This window comes from Pagrus major, chromosome 17 (assembly GCF_040436345.1).
Source record: "Pagrus major chromosome 17, Pma_NU_1.0".
Lineage (NCBI taxonomy): Eukaryota > Metazoa > Chordata > Actinopteri > Spariformes > Sparidae > Pagrus > Pagrus major.
Genome location: NC_133231.1, coordinates 20,807,222 through 20,835,044, shown reverse-complemented (window position 1 = coordinate 20,835,044; position 27,823 = coordinate 20,807,222). Strand labels below are relative to the sequence as shown.

At 44.0% G+C, this 27,823-nt stretch overlaps 1 protein-coding gene across 2 annotated transcripts in view; it reads right to left on the bottom strand.

Annotated features, from left to right (window-relative positions):
* The window catches only part of LOC141011449 (nectin-2-like), an 82,167-nt gene that overhangs the window by 22,778 nt on the left and 31,566 nt on the right, over positions 1-27,823 (bottom strand). The window contains exons 4-7 of one of the 2 annotated variants that reach the window (XM_073484609.1): positions 24,323-24,616; positions 24,054-24,171; positions 23,282-23,430; positions 14,608-15,281 (exon numbers count right to left, since the gene is read on the bottom strand). In XM_073484609.1, the coding sequence (XP_073340710.1) occupies positions 14,695-15,281; positions 23,282-23,430; positions 24,054-24,171; positions 24,323-24,616 (1,148 nt within the window). In that variant the 3' untranslated portion in view covers positions 14,608-14,694. Of the gene's footprint in view, positions 1-14,607; positions 15,282-23,281; positions 23,431-24,053; positions 24,172-24,322; positions 24,617-27,823 lie in introns of those variants that run through there. The other variant, XM_073484610.1, reaches the window with a different exon arrangement.

Below are 27,823 nucleotides of genomic sequence, written 5' to 3'. Positions count from 1 at the left end.
TGCTGCCCTCCCCTCCTTCGCTCGCTCACTCACACTCGCTCCCTCCCTGCTCTTCTTCCCCTCTCTTCTCCATCTACACAAATGACTCAGTGAAACAGGTCAAGTGTTACAAAATTCCCCCTGCAGCTCAACCTGCCTAATACAAGGCCTGGCTCATTGCACCAAGACAAGTAATACGCTGCCTACTCACTGAGAGGGACACACACACACACACACACACACACAGACAGGGTACCACCAACACACAATAAATATTAGACCATAAAATGCTGTAAAGATTTGCATACTTATGCATTATGTACATGCACGCCAACTCGCGACAATAAACATTAAGACATCCAGCTATAGAGATATTTCCATTTTTTGTTTTTGTGTCTCTATTATTAAAGTCAGAGGTGTCGGAAACTAATTTCCATTGCTTCTAGCATTTCAAGTCTCTCTGAATCTACACAGAAAACATTATTCTATCTCAACCAAAATAAAAACATCACATCCATATCCTATCAATAGAGCTGAAACGATGGAAATAATCAGCATCTATTTTGATAATTGATTGCTAAAATGGTGCTGGAACATTTCCAGCTTCTACACTGTAATGATTTACTGCTTTTATTTGTATTGCCTTTTTCTGTCTGACAATAAACTGAATACATTTGAATTTTGAACCACAAGTCGGAAAAAGGGGAGACATCAAAACTTGGGCTTTGGGATTTTGTGACGAGCATTTTTTGTTTTTACTATTTTCTGATTCAAAAAACAAAATAAGTCCAAAGATTAATCAGTAATGCAAATAATCATCAGTTGTAGCTGCACATATAACTATTATAGTAATGCCACTTTTAAAAATTGTGAGGAAGCCACATTTAAACACTGCCTCAGTCTCTTTCTACCTCTCTCACCAATCCACACTAATGAATAGCAATTGGGCACCAGAACACCCTGAAGCACAGAGTAAAAGTGGTATTAAGAGGAGGACAGCACAGTAAAGGGCCTTAAATAGGATAAACGACTGGGAAAAACTAAAGTCAACGCACACACTTGCCCTTTAACACATCACACATACACACACACACAATGACAAACCTGGCGCTAGAAGCTACAGCATGCAAGTGTGTTTGCTCTGCGGCCAGAGTGTTGTGATATAGAAATATAACAGCTCCATATATCAGCATGTTGGGGACCTATGGAGGATAAACGACCTGCGAGCAGCACCTGGACAGTGTGTGTAATACACAGATAAATAACTGGGAGTCATATGATGACACACAGACTACCCGGAGAGAGCATGTAAACCTCATCACAAACACAAGACGATAAACAGAACAAAATATGAAGATGGGAGCAGAGCACACACTTGTTTGTAAGAGTATTGTTTGCCTCAATCTCCAGGGAACGCCGGTCGTTTGGGAGGGTAATGACTTAGGAAAACTGAAATGTACTGGAACATAAATTAATCAAAATGTGAGACCAGCATTCACGCACACCATGAATGCTCCGCCATTCTTTGCAGCTTATACCCTGTTGTTGCACAACAAAGAGGCTCCAGCTATTACACACAGTGAATAGAGCTGTGTGTCCGCTCGCCGCTCCTACCGAATGCAGGCTGGTCAGAAGATGAACCAGCCATTACTGTCAAGGTGGCAACGATCGCATCAAGTCCACGTTTGCGAGGGTAATAATCAACTCCTGTTTATAAACATTTCACGTAGAGTCCCTGTGACACCCAAAAGGCAAATCTGAATAACATTTAATTTCCTTCTCTAAGATAAGAGCTTTTGTCCGTTCAAGACTATTTTATTCTATCACTGCCCTAAGCTGACAGTTAAACCGACAGGGGGATGGTGCAGCATGGCTGTGCTTCGCATGGCAATGTTGAGCTATTTTCTAAACTCTCCATCTCTCACATTATACACTGTAGTGCACTTCAACTGTGAGTCAGGGCTGTTACCCATGATGCCTCGGCTGTAGGGCTGAGTGACAGGCGACATAGCTTAAATCACTGAGGACACCCTGAAGGAGAGGAGGGGTTAACAAGGGGCCAAAGGCATACAGGAAATCCCCGGCAGGTGCTGCACAGATCCACACGAGACACAAACACATGTAAATGCACAGAGACAAAACAAAAAGACAATGTCTGAGAGCTGTCGCTGCCAAAGACTTAACAGCTTGGAACAGTTGGATATCATGCATACAGATTTCTGTTTCTTGGAGCAATAATTAATGGGTTAAATCAATAATGTATTTCCCTTTTAAAATGATGCCTCTGGGTTCAATAGCAAATGATCGGAGCCGTGTGTTAGAAATGAGAAAAGAAGAAGCAAAAGATTAGAGAGGATTTTACTCCCCAGGACGGGTTGGAAAAGTGTTGGATGTAGTAATACAAAGACACACATGCAGAGCACACGCATAGTCACGCAGCTCTTAAACAGATTCACAATGCTCTAACATTTAGTCCGCAGCAGACGATAAGAAGATAGGCGCGTCAGAGAAGAGGACGGGGCAGAAGAAGTGATTACAGGAAAAGAGATGTCGAGATAAGATGACAGACCGATGAATGGGGAGGCAGTCTGTGGATATAAAGGAGGAGCTGACACATGCACATGAGCAGACACACACACACACACACACACACACACACACACACACACACACACACACATTTGTGAAGTTCTGACAGTCCTCTCCCCACTACAGCTGTTATTTAATGTCAAACAAAGAAGCAGAGAAGACTTGAACCCTACAGGGGAACCGGCCAGTGCAGATAACATCACTCTGCACTGCTGATGAAGGCACACCCAGTCCAGTCCGCTCCATCACTTCAACATACTGTATTGCATGTACCAGCAGACACATGAAACCCTTAAATCAACATTTAGCAGCGTTCAGTGGAACCTTAATGGGATTTTACAAAAAAGCAGACAAATTACAGCTATTTTCAAAGTGCAAGACTATGCTGTATTTTAATTTGTTTATAGGAACACATTTTATTCATGGAAACTGGTACCTCGCACTTTAAAAGGTCCAGTATGTAGGATGAAGTAGCATCTAACAGTGAGCTCCCAGACTGCAACCAACTGAATACCCCTCCTCTCACCCTCCCCTTCGAAGCATGTAGGAGAACACATGTTGGCCAATGCAAATGTAAAAAACGCAAAAGGCCTTCTCTATTGATTTTGCCATTTTTGGCTACTATAAAACTAAACTATAATTAATTAATTAATTGATTTAAAAGCATCACACTGGATCTTTAAACATACTATGTAGGTATGAATAATGAGTACAATATGTATCATGTTATATTAAAGTATATTAAAGTATATAGTCTTTTACACGTGTGCACTACACAAAATACACACAAAATAATGAAAAATGCTAGAAAATATATGTAATACAAATGGAAAATACCATGATATAGCATATAATACAAAAATACAGTACTAACAATATAATGATACTATAGCAGGCCTAATTTATAAATATAATGCAATTTTTAAAAAAATCTATTACTGAATCAGTGTTTTTCCGTCTCCTTATGACTCTTGAGCTGCTGTAACAAGTGGATTTCCCTGGTAAGGGATCAATAGTCTTATTTTATCTCGTAAAAGACTAGTAGTGTTATTACTACTCAAACTTCAAATATACATACAGTCTATATAAACGTTTATCTTATGAAGTAGGCAAGTTAAAACTAATTTTAGTATTTCTGTTAATGTTTTTAGTTTTGTCTGCATTGAACATTGATTAAATTCAAATGTAATTTTGCCTACATTACATCTGACAATGTTCTTATTAATGTCATGACAGTGATTTCAGCATTATCGCCTAAATGCTAACACAATGGTAATTGACTGCACAGACTAGTTAGATTATAATAGCACCAGTCCAGACATAATTCAATTCAAATGAGATTGCGAAAACTTGTATGAGGAAACACATAAAAGAGCAGCACAAACTGTTATACAGCAGCACTAAAAAAACATTTGTGATGACTCCCACACAGCAAACAAACATACATTTGCATGCACATTTCGTACTGTCAGACGGGCAAACATCTGCACAGCAGTTACATGCACAAATGAACATGAACACAATCATCTACGATTTACTATGGACTTGGCAGTCCCCAGAAGACCATCTCAGGTCCCCAAGAGCAAATATTTGCAGACTTATTTCGATTTTATCTCCATATTCATCTCCCATTCTGTATGTTTGTATCTGAGGTTATGTGGACGTGCATGTGCCAGTGCGTGCATGTACTTTGTAAGAGCTGCCTGTTGAGACGGTGAATTAAACAGCAAGTGCATTTGATCTGCAAAGCACTCCGGGGCAAATACACAAAATGAGACACACACACACACACACACACACACACACGCATACACACACACAGAGGCTTGCATACAGCATCAAAATCATTTCCGTCACAGAATCTATTCTTAGGAGCAGCAACAAACCATTCTTTCCCTGATATAAATCTCTTTTATTCATATCCACAGAGTCACGCACATACACATACATACACACAGACATGTGCGCACTTAGCTCAAAGCTACACTCCCTGGTGGTCATAATGCATTCACATAATGTTCTTTGTTTTTTTTTGTTTTTTCGAGAACAGGATTTGTTCCAGGTAAGTCACAGCATGAAGACCTTTTGGGCCTTATTTAACTCACAAACACGCATGCACACACGCTGTATCTTTCATCTGGAGATGGTGGGTGTTTGTGCAGGTGCGTCGAGGTCAGAGGCGTTCTGAGGACGTCAAAGCTTCTTTCCCCATCTCTCCCTCTCTCTCTCCCTCTCTCTCCCCCTCTCTCTCTCTTGCTCGCTCTCTATTACTCACACACTCACACACACACACCCAACACACAATCTGATCTGCGAGAGGCTAAATCAACACAGCTGCAACAACTCAGCCCTCATCGTCCTCCTCCCTTCACTCAGCCGTCTCCACTCCATCTTTAATCAGGCCTCTCCTCCCTTTCTCTGTTCTACTTTTTGCCCTTTTGGTCGCTCTGTCCTCTTTGACTCCTCCTCTCCCTCTTTCTTCTCTTTCCTCCCCTTTATTCAATCTTGCATTAGTCACTGTTAAATTCATACGGCGGCTGGCTCTCTGTAGTTTTTGCCAATACACAAGACCTCAGATCTCAGCCCTCTGCTCTCCTCACACCATCACACCCTCGCTGCCTTCCCTCCACACAAACTCTCTTGCTCTCTCCCTCTCTCCATGCCCTTCTCTGCCCTCCCAGCGGTTGGCCGAGCATGTGCTACCCCCAGGGAGACGTGCCTCATCCGCCCAACAATGCGCTGCAACCACACAGCTACCTCCAGCCCTGTCAGCACGGGACAGGAAGAGTGAACGCCCAGCGGCCTCCAGGGGAAACAGGAGCATCCACTTCCTCCTGTCTGTCTGCCTAGGTGTGTATTTATAAGAGTGTGTGTATGTGGAGCAGACACACATCTGTACAAGGCTGTATGACCAGAAGCCAGAAGATCAGATGTTATCGTTTACTGCTTTCAGAAGAGGAATGATACGTTTTCCAATTTCCTGTGATTTCTTACAAATGTAACTTCCTCTGCCCTCTGCAGTAACCTTGCTGGACATGATAACAATACTCTCGTTTAAAAATGTGTTCATTACTTCAACAGAATTTTTGTTGAAATCGATGTTGTCAGATAATAAGTTGTGGAGGAACTATTATTTTCATCTGCATTTCATTAACATATTAACATCGTAATAAGCTAATTCCTCTTTCCAGAGTAAACAGTAGATGAGTGTTGTTGCCTGAAGCTGCTGTCTTCCCAGCTTCCACTACAAACAAACTCTATAGAAGTTACCAAACTAAAAGGAGACGGGATTAGAGCAGACATTATCTCCTTTTAACAAAACAAACAGAACTACCTCGGGCACTATATCCTGTGCTACGGAAAACGACCTAATTTAACCTTCACAACCCACAACAATCAGAAACCAAATTGGTCCGTTTCATACCGACTCTCAAATTGTCAGCAAGCCCCAATTTGTCACAAACTGGCTCAGACAGTGTGAAATTAAGAACTCCACACCAGAGATTTTAAACAAATATTGATTTAAATTTCATTTCAATAAAACAGCAGAGTGTGAAAGTGAGCAATATCAACAGTGAAGAAGGTAAATGGGTTTGTGAAATACAGCACAGTCACGAAGAATTGGGACTATAGACTGTAGAAGATAAGGACAGTGACACAATGTTCACGTTAAGACAGTGTGCATGAAGTTTAAGTACAAGAGTCCCATCTTCACAATTTGAGGGTGTTTATATCCACACTAGATGAGGAATACAGATACTGCAATGTTTACTCTGCCTGCCAGTCTAGCCTGAGATCTCTCCACAAATATGAGATGGTTTGCAGAGAAAGTTTTTGTGCACATTTATGGTCTCCAGAGGACGATTCCTATTCATTTTCTTTATTAATCCCCTGAATTTTCTTCCAGCTGTTAAATGTCTCAACAATGAATTGTAATATTTTTTAAAAATATTTTAAAAGATTATTTTTTGGCTCTTTTGCATTTATTTTAATATTAAGGGTACACCATGTAATAAAGATGCAAATTTTGAGCAATTAACTAAAATTGATAGTCGGCTGCCTTAACAAAATAACACAAAATAATGACTTCATTTCAATAGCAGAGCTTCCATCTGTCGCTATTTAACAACTGGCCCAACAAAATCTAACCCATACTCAGGCTACTAAATGGCTAAAATGCAATAATATCAGTTTGTTAATTGTTTAATATTTAATTAAATACCTTTTCTCACTCAGCTTTACTTTGCGTTTAGTGCTCCTTAGCAAATGTTAGCATGCTAACATGGTAAACTAAGAGAGATAACATGGTGAAATTTATTCCGGCTAAACATCTGCATGTTAGCATTGTCACTGTGAACATATGAGCATGCTGACATTAGCCTTCAGCTATATGCACTGCTAAGACAAAGTGCAGCCGTGCAGAGCTCCTAGCATGGTTGTAGACTCTTAGTCTTGTTATACAGTACACAGGGAAAGAAAGCAAATGGACACGTTAAGGGGGAAAAATTGCCTCGTTTTATGTAGATGACCATCAGTGTTGATGGGAAATTTAGTCAATAAATTTCTCAGTGTGTGCTATACTGGCCGAGAAGTTCTCACCCGCTGCGCACAAAAAGGTGTGCTCATTCATAACCTCCTGTCCTCATATTTTGGGGCGCCAATTTTGCTGTTGGCAATGTAGCTAGTTTACAAGCAGGAGAACAAGTTTTGTTTATGAGCAGCAGCACGGCCCCTGGCTACCCAGAGGCTAAATTCAAAGTGAAATAACTTGTAGTTCTTCCTTAACACCAATTACATCACTGGTTTCGGCTGAAGAATTGATGTTGGAGTAGGAGAACTCAGCTCTCTCTGTCGATATAGCATGCAGGCACTGATTATATACCATAAAACTGATTAGATATGCACATAAACAAACTTTCTTTTTCATCTTTATCTCAGATTGTGAAAAAGTCATGTAAATCCACAGGCATCACCAACACTTATCTCCTCTTGTGATGTACTGTTCGGCCTGGAGCCAAAAACATGTCTTGCTTTTCTCTGGTCTTCCACAAATTAAACATGTGCTTGGACTGAGGTCAGATGACGGACTTAGCCAGCAAAGATCATTTCATTGTTTGGCCTTAAACTTCTTAATTACCTCGTCTCTGTGCTTAGGTTCACTGTCCTGAAAGTGAAGGTCTATGTACTCAGAAAGCTATGAGTCAAAGCCAATGTGCTGGAGTACAGCACCAAAATAATGAGAAAGACATCACTGTCAGTTAACAAATGAGCCAGTTAAAGGATGCAGTTTGGATTCACCACGGGCAAAAAACAGAAAAGCCCATCGCTTTAAAGCCAATAAAAATATGCAGGAAGCCTCTTTCATAATTGAGGTCAGAGGTAGACAGTTGTTTTAATCCCTGTGAAGCCTCAGTTCACCACATCCGTCACTCAGACATCAATGCAGCAATCCTGGCCATTCATCACTCACTCTGGGATTTATTAGTCAGGTCTGGAGCCGGTGGGTGAGAGGTTAAATGAGGAGCATTGTGTTTGCAGTTATCAGCATAGAGAGCCCAAAGTGGGTCTGTGTGCTAATACACACACACACACACACACACACACACAAAATCAGATGTTTAACCAACGCTGCGGCTGTAGCTGCCGGAGCTGGAAGTTAAATATACAGCCATGTACAAACATGCATGCGTGAAACAGTACGCACACATCCACGCTTGTCACGTTTGTGCTCACACACACCAGACATACCAAACAATCTGATAACACTCAGTTCATAAACACTTTCACACACAAACATCCTGCTGAAATCCGATCGGTCTGCAACCCAGCCGAGCTCTCAACGGGTGCCTAAAAACACAAACATACTTCTTTAGCACGCTGCATGAACAAAGAGCACACTCACATGCTCGCTCTCTGTCTAATACACGCCTACGCACACACAACTTGGTATAAACAGGGCCACTACCAGCTAGCCGGATTGCCCAGGGGCACCGCACCATGTCTCATCACTGTAAGCTAATGTTGAACACAGTGGTGGTGCTTGGCGTAGCTGCTGTCACTTTGGCTTCGGATCCAGGTTATTTGCTCGGAGCTCAAATAGGCAAGGTTCTGCATTACGGGGTCACTGCTTTCACATGGAGGTGCATCATTATTTCAGTGACAAAAATGCAAGTGTTGCAGGAGCTCTTCTTGCTAGCTGCGGCTTAAAAGCCTTTCTGCTGTGCTCGAGTCTTTTACATTCAACTAGAAAACCAAAAGAGTCAAGTGTGTTCGTGTCTGTCTGCGAGGGGGTGTGTGTGTGTGTGTCTGTGTGTGTGTGTGTGTGTGTAAGTGCTCTCTATCTCGCCAGCCTCAAATCCAAAGCAATTAGAGAGGCCAGATGGTGGGCTGGACTCACAGTAAATAGCTGTGCATTGACAGAAGAAGCCTGCAACAAAAATGAACTGTGACAAGGAGCCAAGATGACACACAGATACATGACGGCATCAAAGCACCAGGCAAACATCGAGGACATGCTGCCATAACCGCCATAAACCAACTGTCATCATTGCGGGGATGTTAGCAGCAGAGCCTGATTGTATCGTTCTGGTGGGGACACAAAGGGGGTACTTGTACACAAACCAAATAAGGCAGGTGCACATGCAAGCATGAGCACACATAAACCTGTACACACACACACACACACACGGTCAGCCCTCTACATGCCCTTCTGTTAAAATTTCACCAAACCAGTTTGGTTTAGTCAGAGTTCAAACAATGCAGCCTTTGAGAGGCGCTCCATTCACCGAGTTTCAGCTTGGCCTGCACATTCCCCAACTGAAAACACAAACTGCCTCCCTCCAGGAAAACCACTGAAGCTACAGCACCACATTCCTCAACTCTACACTTTTCTGTGCATGTGTTTACAGTATTTGCCCAAAAGGTGGTGGGGCCCCTGAATATAATGATTATATATACACATCTTGAAATTAGAGTGTGCGTGTGTGCTTTGTTTCATCATTCTTCATTACCCGCATGCTCAGGTGTAAAACCTGATGTGCCCTTTAAACAACTACAGCAGTCTCCTACATACCTGTTACCAAGGCAGCAAGTTTACATCAGCCAACCAGGACACAAGTACAAATCAGAGAGACTGGGAGGAGGTGGAGCCTGAGTATAATTGCAAGCCACAAAATGGCTTCTCCTGTTCCTGTGCTCAGTTTCCTAAAGGGCTGTTATCACACCTCTGTTGACACACGCACACGCACACACACATACAGATTTATCAAAACTGAAATGAGACAAACAGACAGACCAGGAAATGAGAGTGAAAAAAAAAAAAAACAAACAGAGGGGGCGGGGGTGTCTGGAGTGTGAAGGATGGGTGACAAGAGACAGAGAGGCCACTTCATATCCTGATCAATTAATCTATAAATCTAATCAGTGGGAATCAATGACTGCCACTTCTATTCAATCTGGCTCCTCAGTCATCCTGGGCAACCACAAGTGTTAAAGAGACAGAGGGAAGAAGAAAAGGAGAAACAGACGACACACGCAGCAACACTACGGGAACATTTCAAAAATCAAGAGATCTTTAATAGCAACCAAATACGAAAAAATATAGAAAGACACGACAAAAATGGTGACAACATTTCTAATTGAGTTTTTTTTTTCTTTCAAGAAGACCAAAAATAAATTTAAAATCAAAAAATACAAAAAGAAAGCAAAAAAAACAACTTTTACACAGAGCAGTCGATAATAAAAAGCACATTTTGGGGTAAGACTTTTGTTGTGTGTACAGTTCATTTGTATAGAAGAAGCACATTTGCCAGTTTTGGCAGCAATCACAGCGCAGCAGTCAAGAATAAAGCACTCAGAAAACATAAATTATAAAGCACTGCAAAATAACAGAAAAGAGGAGAAACTGTAATAGGAGAAAATAAATCCTTCATGCTTGCTGTCACTGAGAAATACACAAACGTGACACCATAAATTAGTAATTCTTTTTCTCTGCTACATATTTATATATTTATACTATATACACAGGAAGGTTTCGCTTTTTTTTTTTTCTCTTTTAGCGAGTGAGATGGGAGATGTTAAGGCTTTGATTAGTCATCAGATGTTTGGAGCCGAAGAAGTATCAACAGTATGTGGCTTTTTGGAAGAAAAATATTGGGTATTTTCACCGTCTAACCTTGTGCTAGACCCGGGCCAGGATCGTGGATTTCTCTAAAAGCATTTTGTCTGACAAGCCTTACTTGAGGTGGGTGGCAACGGTGTGTGTGTGTGTGTGTGTGTGTGTGTGTGTGTGTGCGTGCGTGTCTGTGGAGGCAGTGGTGGTAGCGGAGGTGGCTGAAGTGGGAGAAGGTGAAAAACAACATTTTGGAGAGGAGAAGAAAGTTGTGACTCTCTAAAAGCATTCAAACGGGATCCGAGAGGGGGAGGAAGGTCAGGACAGTGGCATTTTTATGAAAGCTATATTTCCAGTAAAGGACAAAAGCAATGTGGACAAACAGTTTCCTAAAAAGCCTGTCTCCCTGACACTGTGGGTGAAAGGTGTGTGTGTCCCTGAACGTGTGGTTTTCTCTGTTCTACATGGTCATTGATTCGGGAACGGGTTGGACTATTTGGGGAATAGAAAGCAGTGGAGCAGGGGACACATCATGCCGCGGCTCTTCCCACAGTAACAGGACACGGTATATGTCCTGACAGAGCCACTGAGCAAGAAGCGGGGAAAGAAGAAGAAGACGAAGAAGCGTTTCCATGTGTGTGTGTGTGTGTGTGTTTGTGCTCAGCTATGCGAGCGCGTTTGTGTGGGCTCATGTCAGGAGATGGCAGGGCTGTCAGGTATGAGGTGCCTTCTGCACAGTTTGGCTGTGGGAGTGAGCATAATGAGAGTGACTGAGGGGTGTTTGTGTGTGGGCGAATGTTTCTCTGCATTCGGCACATGTATATGTACAGTACGTGTGTGTGCGCGAGGGAATGTGTCTTCCAAATGCACAATAATATCTTCAGCTTGCTAGTTCTCCGTGGTGACAAAGGGGTGGCTACTCAGGTTACGGTCCCAGTGGCAGGGAGAGATGTCCCAAAGCCCCTGAGCATCACGAAAATACACATCGACTCTCAACTCGGTACACACACGCACACGCGCGTGCACGCACACACGGAGCTGAGTCAGACGTAACACAAACCGTCGCTTGTGTGGTTACGGTCTACCTGATAAATTATGAGTATTGTGGGTATTTTTGCATTGTGCAGGGTGTCTGTCAAAGAGGAGGAGAAGCCAATTGTGCAAAGGAATGTAGTGTGCTTATTACGTGGAAATGCAGGCAATGCGAACTTCAACAAAAAGACAAATTATATAAGTATATATAATTTTCTCCCTCCAATACAAATCGACTCTTAGGCTTAAGGTAAACTCAGCTCAGTCAGTTCAGTGTGTTGTAACACCTGAACCACTGAGGTATTCATTGGATTAAAAATTACATTCTGAATGCCCTCCGAGACATTTGAACTTAGCCAACCCAGAACGCCTTCCTTTTTACTTCCACAACACTGGCAACACTGGCTCCATCGATCTGATATTTACATTTTCATAAATATCCACATTTTCACAAGAAAAATAAAGATGCTTACATATATAGTACACAGATACCTCACACCAAAATGTACATACAAACAGTACAGTTTTGTCCCTTATCGCTATTTTAACCCCATAGACCAAGTATTACACTCATATTTCTCTCCGTAGCGGTGACACACACAAGTGCAAAAATAAGTAATACATTTTTATTTTGAGTGGTCGTGACAAATCGGCTGTGTTCAGTAAATGTACTGTACCCTAGGTTGACAGGAGTTGCATTTATGTATAAGCTAAGGCCATTAAACGATAATCCTATTGAACACACTGGCTTACAATATGCTAGACGGTGCTCAAACACTTAAAGCCGTCTCTGTTTTTGTCATCTGCCTCCTGAGTCTCGCTCCTGTTTTCTCTCCGCCTCTCTGAAGGTTAACAGCTATCACTATCGCAAACAAAAACTGCCTCCCCCTAAACAGATGCTTGCGCTGTAGGTTTCTCGCATCTATAGTTGCAGGTTAAAAGCAGCTTTGATTAGAAATGCGGGCAGGCGCAGTCTTCCTCGCCCTTGGCAGTGGGTCACCCTGCATTTCACCTCGTGACCTACGGCGAACTGCAACCCAGATCTTGGCTCGGCCTTACAAGAGGCCAGTACAGTCATCGAGAAGCTGCTCTCACCAGATTCCCCAGCGGGTCAAGGGGGAGTTCATTAGAAGGTCAGGAAAAGCATGATTAGAGGAGCTACAGGAGCGTTTCTCTCCAAGATTGTCCATCACAGTCTTCCAGTGGCTACATAGATACAAGACAATACACACCATGAGCCTCACAGACAGCAGTGTACAGTAGCCACGAGTAATATTTGCCTGAGCAGGCCTCCGGTGGCTCGTTAGAAGGATAAATTAACAGTCAGGAGACAATCAGCCCTGAAGCTGCATCATAAAGGGCCATTTCACCGCTTGTTGCTTGTTAGTCAATATGACTCCCATAGCGTCGCTGTGAACAAAACCTTTTATGTCTCCCGATCAATTCACTACATTTAACAACATCCGCTAATGGAGAGCAATATTGGATGATCTTATTGAAAATCTATCTAACCTAACGTGGCCGTTCTTTAGAGGTGGGGTTCTGTTACATCCGGCCATTTGCTAAAGAAAAGGAGGAAGCTGCAGCGTCCGTGCAGTGGAGGCAACGTGGCCACTCCAGGTGGATTAGTCAGTCCTGGCATGTCATGGCAGGCCGAGCCGGAATAGAGTAAGTGGGGCGTTTGACACATCAGGAGCAGTAAAATACTCCCCTGCTCTCTGTGGCCCTGACCTCGACTCTGCCCCGGATAAATCATAAACTCCCCATAAACACTGGGAGCAAGGGATGAAGAGAGAGGGAGAGAGGGAAGGGTGACGGAGAGATAGAGGTGGGGAGGTGGGGGGGAATTGCCACGTCATAAACGATAAGTGGTGGCAATCTGTTGGTCCCGGCTAAGCGAGCGACTTCACGGCTCATTACCAATCAAGCTCCTCCTGTCAGGAGCGCTCTGAGGAGACGCGCATGAGGAGGAAGAGAAAAGAAGAGACGTGCTCCTCTCTCGTCCTCCTGCATCCCTCTCTCCATCCCTTGACCCTGTCAGATCGGCTACACCTCATTCCCTCATCTCTTGTTTACCGTCTCTTTACCTCCAGGCACAGTACGAAAGTTTGCATGTGAATACTTTGTTATGAACTTGAATTCAAACTCTGCAAACTTACTTTGTGTAATTCAGCTGCTCTTTGTATTTGTGCAGCACATAAGGACCTCATGTTCCTTTAAATTGTGTAAAATCAAGAGTGTCTACAGTCGCTGTTAGTTTGCAGAAATGTTTTGTTTTTTTGAAGTTTGAGAGAAAGGCAGAGAGAGCAGAAATGAAAACCAGCAGACGAGAGCAAATACATTGTTCTTTTCTTGAAATCACCTGATGTTTACCGTCTACTCCTTCAAATGTTTCCCTCCCAACCCATCACTAGCTACTAACTACCCACCAGCTGTCAAAGCACAACGCTTTACCAAAACAAAAGGTTTCCCACAGGAGGACTGAGAATAGCAGGCAACACGTAACTGCTTGACAACACCTTCCACTTCTACTGTTTTGGTGAAGATAAGAGTGAATATGCAAGTGAGTTGCTTTCTCTATAGCCAAGCTTGTATCATGATTCCATTACTCCCACACTACATAGTTTCTCTCTTTTAGTCTGTCTGTCAAGAGTCCTTGTCAAGGTCCCAGTGATAGCGGTAGCATGTGCAGAAGCAGTGGGAGACAGGTTGTTTCTTTTCTCTGTTTGATTTTCAGTTCTTAGGGACCAGATAACAGCAATGCTCCTTTTCTGAATACCACACCCTCCTGTTCATTCAGTCCATTCTGGGGGCTGCACTGTGATTAATAATAGGCTATATTTAAAATCAATTTCAAAAATAAAAGTGGTATTATTTTCTCTTCTCTATCAGACAGGGGAGAGACCCCTAGAGCCACAATATCCTCAGGAGGAAACTCCTCCATCCCTCCATTTTTCTCTTCCTCCTTTTCCTCTTTATCTCCTTTATACGTAGACAGCAGTCCGCGAGATGACCGAGCCATCCCGCTGGGACTCCATGTCATCATCCAGATAGTCGCCAATAATATCGTCCTGGTCGTGAGGTGGGCGAAGCTGAAGGATGGGGGCTCCTCCGGAGAAGTGGTCATACCTCTCCTCCTCCTCAAGCTCGTCAAACTTCCTCCTTTCCCCGTCATCTAATTCATTGCTCAGCAGGATATCCTGGGCGGTGGGTGTAGTGGCAACAACTTCAGGCCGGCCTCCCATGGTGAGCGGCTGGTGGTGGTTGTTTTTCTCTCCGAGGCCCTGATGGGACGAGCTCTCATTGTAAACGTAGATGGGTCCGTTGTTGTTACCGCCCCCCACACCGCCGCTTCCCGCTCCTCCGCCCGTGCCGTTCTTGCTGGCCTTCTTGCCGGCGCCAAATATGCGTGTCTTCATGTCGCTGCCGCCGTTGGCACGGTAACCCTGCTGCTGCCTGCGGCTGCGGGTGACGAGCACGGCGATGAGAGCAGCAACCAAAAGGAGAGCCAGCAGGGAGCCAATCACAGCTCCTGCCACCACGCCAGCATTGGATGGGTTCACTGAGGGCTCTGTAGGAGGGAGGAGAGGCAGGGAGGGAGAAAAAGGAAGAAAGGAATATGGTTGAGAAAAGGAATCAAGAGAACAGTGTGAAACATGGAAAGAGGGCACGGGGGAAAACAGGGACAGCATAAAACGGAGAATAAGAGAGGAAAAAGGAGAGGGAACACAGAAAGAAAGGTAGGAGTTGGATGATGTCAGTGGAGCTGGTCTGCACTGTATTCAATGAAGTGTGTAAGAGTGCTGAGGTGTCAGTACAGTCAAGTGTGTGTCTGTGTGTGTGCTGAGCCTCTTCCTACACTGACATTTCCTCATCTCCCTCAGAGCTGCTCCTGTCCCCATTCCCACAGCCACGTCACAACAACGTCGCAGCCCCCTGTGTTGCCCTTCAACGACCAGGGTCTGTCCAAGGCCTACCACAAATCACAAGGCGAGGCGGGGAGGGGTGGCAGTGCAATTCACATACACACACTTTTTAACGAAGCAGGGTATGGCGTGTGCGGGGCAGAACGGGTGGAGGCCATGCAGAGGAGGTGGATTAATGATGGATGGAGGAGTGGAGGGTGGAAATTAGATGAAGAAGAGGAGGAGGAGGAAGAGAAGGAGGAGGAGGAGGAGGAAGAGGAGTAGTGGGGCGCGGAGTGAGTGAGTGACAAAGTGACACAGCGGAATGACAACTCTTCCTGGAAGCCATGAACGTAGAGCAGGGGGACAGATTGGCACCCATCTCTGCACTGCTGGAGCACCCGTCGGTCCGACATGAGTGTCCATTTTTACTGCAGCACTGCTGGTTTAGTCACGTCTGCCACGTTACACACACACACACACAGACGACAAGAAGCCATTTTAAGTTTATATTAAATTAAACAAAGACTTTCTTAGAGTGCAGACTGGCTAAGGAGGGTATAAGTAAATCTAGGGCTCCACCACCCAATGTGCAGTATTTCTGTTTGTGCATCAAAACTCCAGAGAGAAGTACCAGTGTCTAAATCAAGGTTGCAAAGATGTCCCACATGACTCGTCAGTAATATAGCGCTCATTCTCTGAACTTGCACTTCCCAGTCCCTCGACATACCTCTGCAGTGTTATTAGTACTATATTTTAAAGAAGGCATTTCAAGAGCAACAGATGCAAGTGCTTATGCGGAGAAGGAAGCCGCCAGGTAAGATTAAGGTAGGGTACTGTTTGGTATTTTAATTGCCATCGTAAATCGGAAACTTTCAAAGTTTCAACACCAATGTCACTACTACAAAAACAATGCTCTTCTTGACTCCTAAGCTAGAGGAATATTTCTAGAAGTAGTAGCCTTATAGTAGCCTATTTAAATGCACAAGTTACATTAGCAGCCAAACAGAACTTTGCCTGAATAAAATACAGTCCAAAAGTAGCTAAATTGTTACATAAATCAGGAAGTATTACATCAAAATGAAGGAAAGCACACCAAGAATCGGACTATGCATTCAAAGCCAGCTCTCAGTACTTGGTGCCATGGACACATTTTAGTCAGTACTCCAAGTACTGAGGTTTGATACCAGCCCAGTTAAGACACTCCTAGCGAGTAAAGCCTCTAGGAGAATGGTGACAGTGTTTCTGCTTTGCATAGACTTTTCAGGGCCATGGGTTCAGGGCTCTAAGTGCTTTCTGGGAGTATGACGACTCCCCACAGTCCCTGTGAGTGTTTTCCTCATGAGGTCATCATCTATAACTCAGTGGAGTACTGAACTGACACTGCCCGAGTTAAGGGTCAGGCTCCACAGATGTGGTTGCACTTGTTGAACTGTGAAGCACTTTGACTAAAAACGATCTCAGAATGGAGGTTATTTTACAAGGACATATGAACAACAAGCTGTTTTCTTCAGAGCTTTAAATGAGTAAGCCGACTCATAGAGGTGAAAACCGATGCCTGCATTCACGTTATTCCCACTTTCACACAGTTCAAAGCATTCAAGATCAAAACTTATGATGCAAAACTTCTTATTGAATAAAATCTGTTTATTATCCATCATTCGTTCCTGCTTCCTTCAGGTTTGATGGGCTACACAATAAAACCAAATAAGTCTAGTGAGCAAATTAATTTTTAATTTTAAGTCCCTGATTGAAAGTGATCAAGGATCCTTAGCTAAGCCGAACATCCTTTTTCTGTTGCTCGAGCTTTCCTTTCCACTCTGTGCACTTTCACCAGCCGCTGCAGAGGATTAACAAGTAGACGCTGCTCTTGAAATCCCTGCCTAAATTTGAAAGTAGCGAATCAGCCCGATTTTTATTGTCATTCCCATTTGAAATCCAACAGAAGCCGCCCCTCTTGTTAAGCGTACAGAGAGCTGACAGAATAACTCTTCTAACACTGATTCTTGTCAAGAGAGAAAACAGCCGTCTACTGCCGACTACACCTGCGCTCCTCTATTCTCTTCTCTTCCTTTTCATTTCTGCCACTTCTCTCTTCTCTCCATCTCTGCCACCACTTCACCAGCTGTCTCCTGCGTCTCTTCCAAATCCATTTTCCCTGCCATCCCTCCAATTTACATTTGTGTCCCTGTCGTATGTTACTCTTCTCTCTGCGCTTCATTTTCACCATATGCCTAGGGAGAAAAATTCTCATTTCTTGGGGTTATATTTTCCCATCCTTTCTTTCAATTTCTCCCACCAGCTTCCCCAAGCACACTGCCTCTCTCCCCTACTATTCTACCCCCAAGCGGTGCTAAACATTCCTGTTCACACACATGAGAGTGAGAGCCGGCCCTCAGTGTCCACTTGTAACAGGAACACAAGAAATGCATTATCACCTCGGGCCCCGCGGAGCTCCGGCACATGCAACCTGGCAACAATCTCTGTGCAAACTCTGGGCCGGATGCTGCCACATCAAAGAGAATTATCCTAAAATTCAAATGCAAATTCTCCCCAAATTCCACTCATCCAATTATTTTTAATGCGTCGCTCAAGTCAGTTCGCATGCATCTCTCTCAAAGTCTTTGCTGGTAAATCCTTTTGTGGATCATCATTCATGTTTTATTCTACCCTTCTGGAGACAACACTTGAAAGATTCAAGAGATAGATGTAAAAGGAGCCACCCCAGGCTCCCAGTGCAGGCCCACCACAGACCGAGACACATCCTAACAAAGCACCAGTGGAATCTATTTAAGTAGGTGAGGAGAGGACATCTTATAAACACATGCTGTTGGATGAGCCAGCAGAAAAAATGCAATATGCATGCTGTGTGGATAACAAGGGGAAGAAAAAAAACAGTAAAACAAACATGCATAACTACAGTAACTGTGCACCCTCGCCCCTCCCCTCCCCTCCCACACACGCACACCATACTGTGGAAGCCAAAAAACAGCATGCTCCTTATGAAGTCACGTCCAGCACGACCGTAAGCTCCAAGTGACCGCAAGTAATGAGGGAGATGGAGCAGAAGTAACGCCTGCTGCAGCCTCCCAAAAACATGCATGGTCACATACGCATGCACACTCTCGTACACACTCAGACACACACACACACCATTAATGGTCATCAGTGGTCTGATGCTGGGATGGGCTGCACCTAGAGCATAGCTTGGTAGTATTGCCTGTCAGCATGTTAACTTATTGAACAGAGCTGTGTGTGTGTGTGTGTGTGTGTGTGTGTGTGTGTGTGTGTGTGTGTGTGTGTGTGTGTGTGTGTGTGTGCGCATGCTGGCGAGTGTGTGCTAATGAGGGGTGGGCAGGGGGCCAGTTGCAGGCTGGAGGGAGACTTGGCTCCATCAGACCTGTTCTCTGGCTGTTTTTCGCATGGCCGGAGACACACACTGACAGACACAGACAGATACAGGCAGACACACACACACACACACACACACACACACACACCCTGAAACCCAATGGAGGAAAATGGCCAAGCTCCTTGCCCTTGAACTGTCTCCTTAGATGAGTCTGAAAATTGAAGAGAATGCACCGAATTGAGAGGAAATCTCTTTTCCGTTGAACTGAGGAGCCCCTCGGACAATGTGGGGGATTCGTCTGGGGACATGTAACTTTTTGAGATTTAGCTGAACCACCCCTGTGAGGAACGATGGGGGGGGGGGAGGGGAACAAGACGGAAGATGGAGGGAATCTGGGTTAGCCACACACGAACCCCCGAGAGAGGAGTCTGGAATGGAGGGATGGATGGAAGGATGGAGACTTCTAAGCTGTGATTAAGGAAGAGCTACTGGTATTTAAGAGTTAAGCTTTTGAGAGAGAGTGAGATAGCCTTGCATGAGCAGGAGAGAGAGAGAGAGACAGAATGCTGGGGGCAGGAGTCTCTTCTTTGAGCGGGGAGATCAGCGCCAGACTTGTGGAGGCTGAAAGACAACCTGAGAGAGATAAGGAGGATGAGGAGAGAGCATATGCTAACCGAGAGGATGAGAGATGCAATGAAAAGAGCAAACTGCAGCGAAAGAGATAGCGCGAGGGAGATAAATCGAAGGAGAGAGGATGGGGAGAGCAGGATAGGATACGTTTGCCTGTGTGACTAAGCAGCAGGATCGAAGATGAGAGGAGGAGAGGCAAGGAGAAGAGAGGACATCCATCCCTCTAGCTGCCTCCGGGAGCACAGGACAAGACTGAGGGCAGAGGACACGGGCAAACACTCACACACACACACAAGCAAGTGTGCAGATCCATGTGTGTGTTTGTGTGTCATGCAGCTGTGGGGTAGAGAGGAGTGGGGGACCTGCTATGTAGCAGGTGCTGGCCATTTCACGCCTGTCGGCCCCTCTTAGCCCTGTTTGTCTACATGCATTCACATTAGCCTCCACAGGTCTGCTATCCCATCTGGAGTCATTCCACATCTTTCTCTCGCTCCGTTTCGACCGTCATCAACTCTTTCATTTCTCTCCAACCAATACTGACTCAGTCTCCCTTTCTTAAGGCTTCTCGCCATCTCGCTGCCTTCTGCAAACCTCCTTCACTCTGACACTTGCTGGTTGCCTCAGTCACCTCTTAACTGCCGGCGAATTTAGCTCACATCTTATCCTCCTCCTCCTCCTCTTCTGCCAGTGAGTAAGAGAGGAGTGGGAAGGAGGGAGGAGGAGGTGGCCGGCCTGCGAGATAGAGCAGGGAGATGACAGAACAAGGAAACTGTGGGAAGTTCAACACTGGAAGAGACAAGCGAGAGCAGAAAGAAAGGAGAGAGGAAGAGGGAAAAAATGAGGAAAGTGGGATGAAGAATGGCAGTGGAAATGTAGGATAAAAGACCGAGCGAGAAAGGAACGGATGGTGGAATGAGGAGAGAAGCAGCCAGGAGCTGAAGCAGCAAAGGGTGACTGATCCGCTCTGAGAGGCTTGGAGACAGACAGACACACACGCTATGCTGTGAGATAGCAGAGGCCAATAGCGGAGGAGATAGGATGCAGTGGCACAAGATTCCCATGGGAGTTTTAAATGCCGTCAGCATCCTCTCTCTCCCTCCATCCCTCATGCTCTCTCCCTCACTAAGTGTGAGGATTGCATGCTGGCACTGATTTATCTGGGTGCACGTTTGTTGGCTTTTTACTCTAAAAGCAGCAGCCTCCATCTTCCTCCCTCCGCTCCCAGGATCTTTGTATCTCCCCTGCTTGTTGCATGTAATGCACAGCAGGAGATGGTGACATCCTTTGTGCTACAGAAGGCAGTTACACTACGAGGCAGCAGTACAGAATGGCCCCAGAGGAGTGGTGACGCATGCTGTGGCACCATAACGAGCCAAGGGACTTGAAGAAAGATGGGGGTTAGAGAAAAAGAAAGAAAGAAGTAGAGACTGAGGAAAAGGACAAGGGAAAAAAAGAAAGAAAATGAGGGCATGAAGTAGCTGGGTTGCTTTTAAAGTGGAGCCACTGGAGAAATGCACTTTTTCCCCATTACGGGTGAGGTTTACCCCCATGTCAGCAGGAAGTAACTTCTGGTAAAGTGCAGGCATACTACAGAAGAGTGGAGGTGGATGTATTTTGTATGAGGTGAAATGCAGAGTGAACCCAGCTGAGGGGTGCAGCTAAAACTATTGAGGAACAGAGGGGAATTCAAGGAGAGACACTTCTCCATCTTCACCGCTTTGGATGGTTAAACTCCCAGACTTGAGTTTACACAAGCTAAACAGCACACAGACAGATGCCTACACCTGAATACACACAAATAGGACACACACACGCACACAGACAGACAGAGTGTATCAGCACAAGTCTGGCCACAGCTGAACCCAAAGCGACACTGAAATCCCCTTCAATTCAAAGTCAATGGCTGTGTCGCTTTGAGTCAAATGTATCACTTTTAGTGATTACAGCCTTATCTTCAAGACACTGTCTCTAATGAACAGTGCTCATTTGCTTCGCTTTAGTCCGTCCTGTCATTACTGATAGCCAAGGGTACTGCTGAGAAGCTACTCGGTCGCTTGTGTGATCGTGACTTTTCGGGGGTTGGAGAGAAAAAAAAGAAGAGAAGAGAAAATATCTGCAAGAAGGACTAACTAAACTACCTCTAAAAACCTTGTGAACAACCACTTTGTAAACGCTGTGTGATGTTTAAAGCGGACAGACAGACCTTGGGTACCACAGAGGCAGACACATTTTCATATTACAGTGTTATTGAGTGCATGCAAAGAGAAATGGAAAAGTGACATGCATTCTGAATAGGACACTGAAAGAGAGACAAGAAAAGCAGAACCCCAAAGCATGCAAATGCATGCACAAACACGCCCTCAAACAGTTACACACATACTTTATACACACACGCACACACACCTCATGGACAGAGCAGCTGGACCCTCTAGCCCTACACTACACACCCAAGACAGTCCCTCAGCACCAAATATGTCTGTTATGTGTGTGTTCATAAGCCATGTGAGGCGGAACAAGGTGAGTCCCTGGAGAAAACATGAGAGCTCAGCACACCAGGAAAATGTGTTGCATGTGTGATGAAAGTGCACTTGGTTCCAGTTCATCAGTTCAGAGGATATAAATGTTTTCATATACAAGCCAGGGGAAGGTTTAGATGATGAACGAGACCCAAGTGAGCCACAAATGTGTTTTTCATTTCATTTTCTGAGATGTTCGCTGATTTACTGACACATTTACGCTGCACAATTTATCAGTGTTTTAGGACGTTTGCAATTTGTGCAAATTACACTTCATTTTGGATTTAACCTACTTAGAGCGGCTGATGGGTGGATTTGTGATGACAGGCGCAATTCTAATGCTAATTCATCATATTACAAAGAAGTGCACAAGAAGAAAATTTCTGTTATTTGCTTCTTTTGTCACATAATTGTGCTCCAAGCAGGTTGAAGTATGTTTCAAATGTTATCTGACCTACATCTTGAGCAGTGTTTGTGCACATGCTAATAGCGCTGACCGGTAAATCGTATTTTACTCGAACGTGCGCGATAAACACATCAACAAGGACAGAAAAAACGCACCAAATGCGGGTAGATTTTCTGTTTGGCGTGTAAATCTTGGAAGGCTATCTGCCACACTGGTCTGTAAATGTTTGCACCAAAACATTAATGTAATAAAATAAGCTATGTTGAGAGTCTCGACCACATTTGGCGTCTTTCACAGGCACGCTTCTGTCCTCTGTTGTCGGGGACTTCATGGTGCATTCAGGTGCACTTCATAAACTCCGAAATCTACATTGCTTTGTACTGCTAAGTGCGTGGTTGCTGACAGGGACTTCATGTTACATTCAAGTACACCCCGTAAACGCAGAAATCTATACACAAACGGCTACAAAGGTTGTTTAAAATGGGAACATTTCTGTTTTTGTTATTTTCCTTTGTTGAAATACATAGGCCAACGTATGCCATCATTTTCTTTCACTAAAACATTTTTAGTAATTGGTTGTTAAAAACATAACGATATCCTATTAATTGCTTCAGATTCTATATAAAGAAATCGTAGCAAATTCTTGCATACTTTAGTATTTGTTTATTTATCGTTAGTCTTAGTGTGCAGGTCTACATGTTGTGTATTTATACGTTTTTGTGTACATGTGTTGGGTTGCGTTGTTTGTATCCTTCAACTCACCTCTGACTATGGCTGTGACCTGGTCCTTGCCGATCCCGATGCGGTTCTTGACCTCACAGACAAAAGTGGTGTTTACAGCGTCGTCCACCTTCAGCACCTTCAGCTCGTTGCCGTTGATCTGCACCGTGTCTGGCAACTCTCCTGAAAGACTGCAGGGACATGAGCATATTGGCATGTGAAAGAGGGAAAGAGAAAAAGAAATGAGAAAAGGATTGTGGTTTTACTTTGGGCACAATGAGAGCAGTGAGACAGATGTGCATTTACAGAAATGTGCTGTATTGTGCAATGTCATCAAATTCCACTAATCTTGATGGGCAGTGCAAAACCAATCAGTTTTCCCCTTCCTCAAAAGGCAATCCATTATCACACATTGGAGGAGAATATGATGGGGACATGGGGAAAATCAAAACTGCTGGTGCCAGGCCCAAAATCTCATCTCCCCCATTTTAAATTTCCAGATTTTTTTTTTTTTCAATTTTGACACAGTTATGCTAATAACTGATAATACAGAAAGAGTGACAGAGGGAGTCATATTGTGTTTCTCATTATGTGAGGGTTAAATCTCGAATCACAGAGTCCATTATGAGAAATTACACGGTTATCTCCATAATCAGAGCACAGGGCTGTAGTGGCAATAATAAAAGCGCTGATTACAGCTCTGTGGACCTGGGACTGAAAGGTAAGGAAGGGAAAATGAGAGAAAAAGAGATAAGAGAAAGAGAGACAGAGCATGAGATAAGATCAAAAAGATGCTGGATGTGCTGATACTTACGTCTTCCACAGGACGGAGAGCGCGACGGGGTTGGCAGTAGCCTGACAGGTGAGCACCACATTTGTCCGACCCAAGTACCAATTATTGTCGTAACCTACTATTGTCACCTGAGGGGCGTCTGGGGGAAGGACGGATGAATGGCAGAAAGGAGGAGAAAAAATAGCAATGAGTTCAATTAGTCACCCCAATCATGTTAGAGTGTGAACAGCAGAGGAATTCATGAAATAATAAGAGCTGAGTTGTGTGTGTGGGGGTGTGTGGTCTCTTACACTGAACGGCTAACTTCATGGGGAAGCTTTCAGGTTTGACCTGGGTCCTGTGCCCCACCACGCAGCTGATGTCTTTCCCGTTGTCCGCTGCTGTGGGAACCATGCGGTACTCGCTGCTCACAGTCACCGTGTTGTCGGCACCCGGCTTGGACACGGTTGTCTCGTTGCCACTGGCTGTGGTCACCCATGAGATCTGAGCAGCGGGGCGGCCATCCACGGACTCACAGCGCGCTACGACGACCGGCTTAGTGCCCGCTTCCACTGTTACGGTGGAGGCCGAGTTCTGAGGCTTAGCTGATGGAGTGATGGACGGATTGAAGAGAGAGGAAGAGACACAGAGTGGCAGAGAGAAGATTAAAGGATGTAGAAATAGATAAAATGGAAATAAGACAGCTGAGGGAAAAGATAATGTGCACCATTATTGATAAACAATTTGAGTCACCAGCATGGCAAATGCAGATCCAAAACCTCAATCTCCAAACGTCTTCTGTCCCCCCACTCACCCCCTCTCCTTCTCCATCTTCTCTGTCTGTTTTCTCTCCAGAGACTGCATTGATAAACAATTACGAGCGCCAGTGCAAACACACCCAAACCCTAAATCTTCTTTCACTCTCCCTCCATTCCTTTAATCCATTCCCTCTCTATCCCCATCACCCTCCATTGATAAACAATTTCCCTGCCTGGTCTAGTGCATTTCCATACACAAATTCTAAATCACTACACGATCTCTGCCATCCCCACCCCTTCCTCTACCTTACCTCCGCCCTTATACCTCCTCAATTTCCGTCTCTGATACTAGTGTGGGATCAGAGGAGAGCAGGCAGGACAGGAGCTGACAGCAGGCATGACAAGCAGCCAGATCAATATAGTGCCTGAGGGGAGGCAGGGAGGCATGATGCGTTGGAGGGAGAAGAGAGCGCAGCAGAGGCACTGGTGCCGGGGCCAAGGTTAGACCAATGGTTCCATTGCATTAACAAGAACACAATTGATCTGACAATACCACTTATAATAGCAATTAAGCCGATCTGGACATGCTTTTAACCTGCATGCTACCTCTGGGGGAGGGAGAGAGCTAGAGAGATGGATGGAGAGAGAGGTAGGTGGTGAGTACTTTTATATTTATGTATATTTAGGTAAAAGCACACTCACTATAGACAACCAGGTGACAAATTGAAAAAGTAACAACTGATTCATCCAGTCTCTAGAGACTCCACTGGAGACGCAAACGCTGCCAAACACAGGTTTTTGGCAAGAAACACTGATGGAATTGATAAAGGCAGTATAAGACGCTTGGCCTGTTCTCTTGTTATAAATTGCTTTGACTACTCATTCCATTCATGGTGCAGAAGTATGGAGAAACTCTCCAACTATAGATCTTTCAGAACAGATTAGTCTGGGGCTGTGTTGGGTTTGATTCCTCTGTGTCTGACAAAGAGCCAATTTAGGCTTGAAAACTGGTACTTTCCTATTTGTAATGAAAAAAAAAGAAGAGATTTTCAAGGGGAGCATTTAACAATGTTGCACGTCCTTGGGAGGCAAAAACCTGTGGTGGGTTTTAACCCAAGAGCACACGTCGGTAAACAACAATTCCAGCAGCTTGGGTGTTACCCTTGATAGACAGAGACATAAAACCACAATAATATTTACAACCACAGAGCTCCTGTGTATCTCCAAGGCTTGCTTTTAAGAGGTTGGGGGAAGGTTTGTACTGTACACCAGGCTGGAGTTAATTTCTGCAGAAATGCAATGTCATGAGTATTTCTTGTCTAAGCTCTGTGCGGCTAGAAATTGGAAGTTACCTTGACAAATTAAAAAAACAAATCGGTAAAATTGTGTCTCATAGGAAGCTTGGAAGTGTAAGCTTGTTTTAGTTTTAATGGAGTTGTAATTTTTTAATAACTGACGTTTTTTGCAAATATAAATGACAAAGAAAAGCAGCAAAACTTTACATTTAAGAAGCTGGAACCAGCAATTATTTGACATCATCGCTTAAAAAAAATTACTTAATCAACTGTCAAAATAATTTGCAACTGATTTCTTTACAAATGGAATAATCGACTAATTGTTGCAGCTCTATAGCCTTGTTACCTCAACATCTGCATCTTTGCTATATTTACATCAACCAGTGGAAATACAGCAGGAACTTGATAAAGATAAAATAAACTAACATTCTCCCAAAGATCACCTTGCATTTGGTGTTTTGATGTCCTAATACCGGTAGATAACATTGTGTACTCCAAAAAAAAAACAACAAAGGCACCCTTTCAGACTCAAGCTTTGGTGTTTGTTAGCTGTAGTTTTCTGACAACGTTTCTTGCTTCTGATGATAGTTTCAAAGTAAACCCCAAAGGCTGAGACTGAAACAAAGTTCTTTGTTGGAGAAACATTACTCTTATGTTAAACATCAGTGGATCTCCTGGTTGCTGTCTGACACATCAGTCCAAAATATCCCATCGGTGTTAAAATGGGTTGAGACTGGGTGACTGTGATGACCACAGCGTATTGTTTACATTGTACTCATCAAATCACTCATGAGCCTTCATGTGCTGTGTGGTCGCACCTGCTTCCGCTGTGTTCTTCCTGTAATTTGAGTCTGTTCCTCTGTTACAACGAACCTGAGAAAGGTGCATTACATCACCAAAGCTTTCTCTGGTGCCAGACTGTGGTGACAGCTGTGTTGAACTCTAGGAGAGATGCATGGAGAAACACACTAAAACCCAACATATCCACGTTGTATGACTTCTGATGAAGAAATGCCTCCAGAAAACGAAAGAACAGTTAACAGTATGACCAAATGAGGCTGGTCCAAACCAAATATCACTGATGAGACAACAATTACATTGCAAACAGGAGCCATAAAGGCACAAACAACTTGTAAATTAAATATTTTTCTTTAATTTTTTTTTTTTTTTTAAAATCAGTCGTTAACCCTCTCTCTGAAGTGTGGTCTTTCATTTTCTGGAGGCATTTTTTCTTCAGAAGTCATACGACGTAGATATGTTTTAGTTTTAGGGTGTTTCTCCTGCATGGTAATACAACTGAAACCGCATTCTGGTACCAAAGCAAATTTCATTGACGTAATGACCCTTCCTTCTTTTTTAGCTTCCTCGTCTGTACCAAGTGTAAACCCACAGTGAAGTCAGCCACTTTGAAGCCTTGAGATTGTCAGTTTTGAAGCTAGAAGTGACCATATTTGGAGGAGAGGGTGGAGCTGGAGAGGAAACTGATTAGATTTAACTGAGTACCCGTGGAGATTCTGTGGTATCCACTCATTAGTCACAAGGTAGCCACACCCTAACGCATTTCCTGCTTTAACGTCTCTTTTACTGTAAATGGGACCATAATTTACTAAATGAACATCATGCGTAACACTTGAAACTAGCGATTGAGGCCATTGACTCATAACTGCTTACTGAGGTGATAAATCAAGTAAAGACAAGTCATTTTCTCATAAGCAGTTGGACTTCTTTTTGCATTAAGGCATTAGAAAGAATGCAGGTT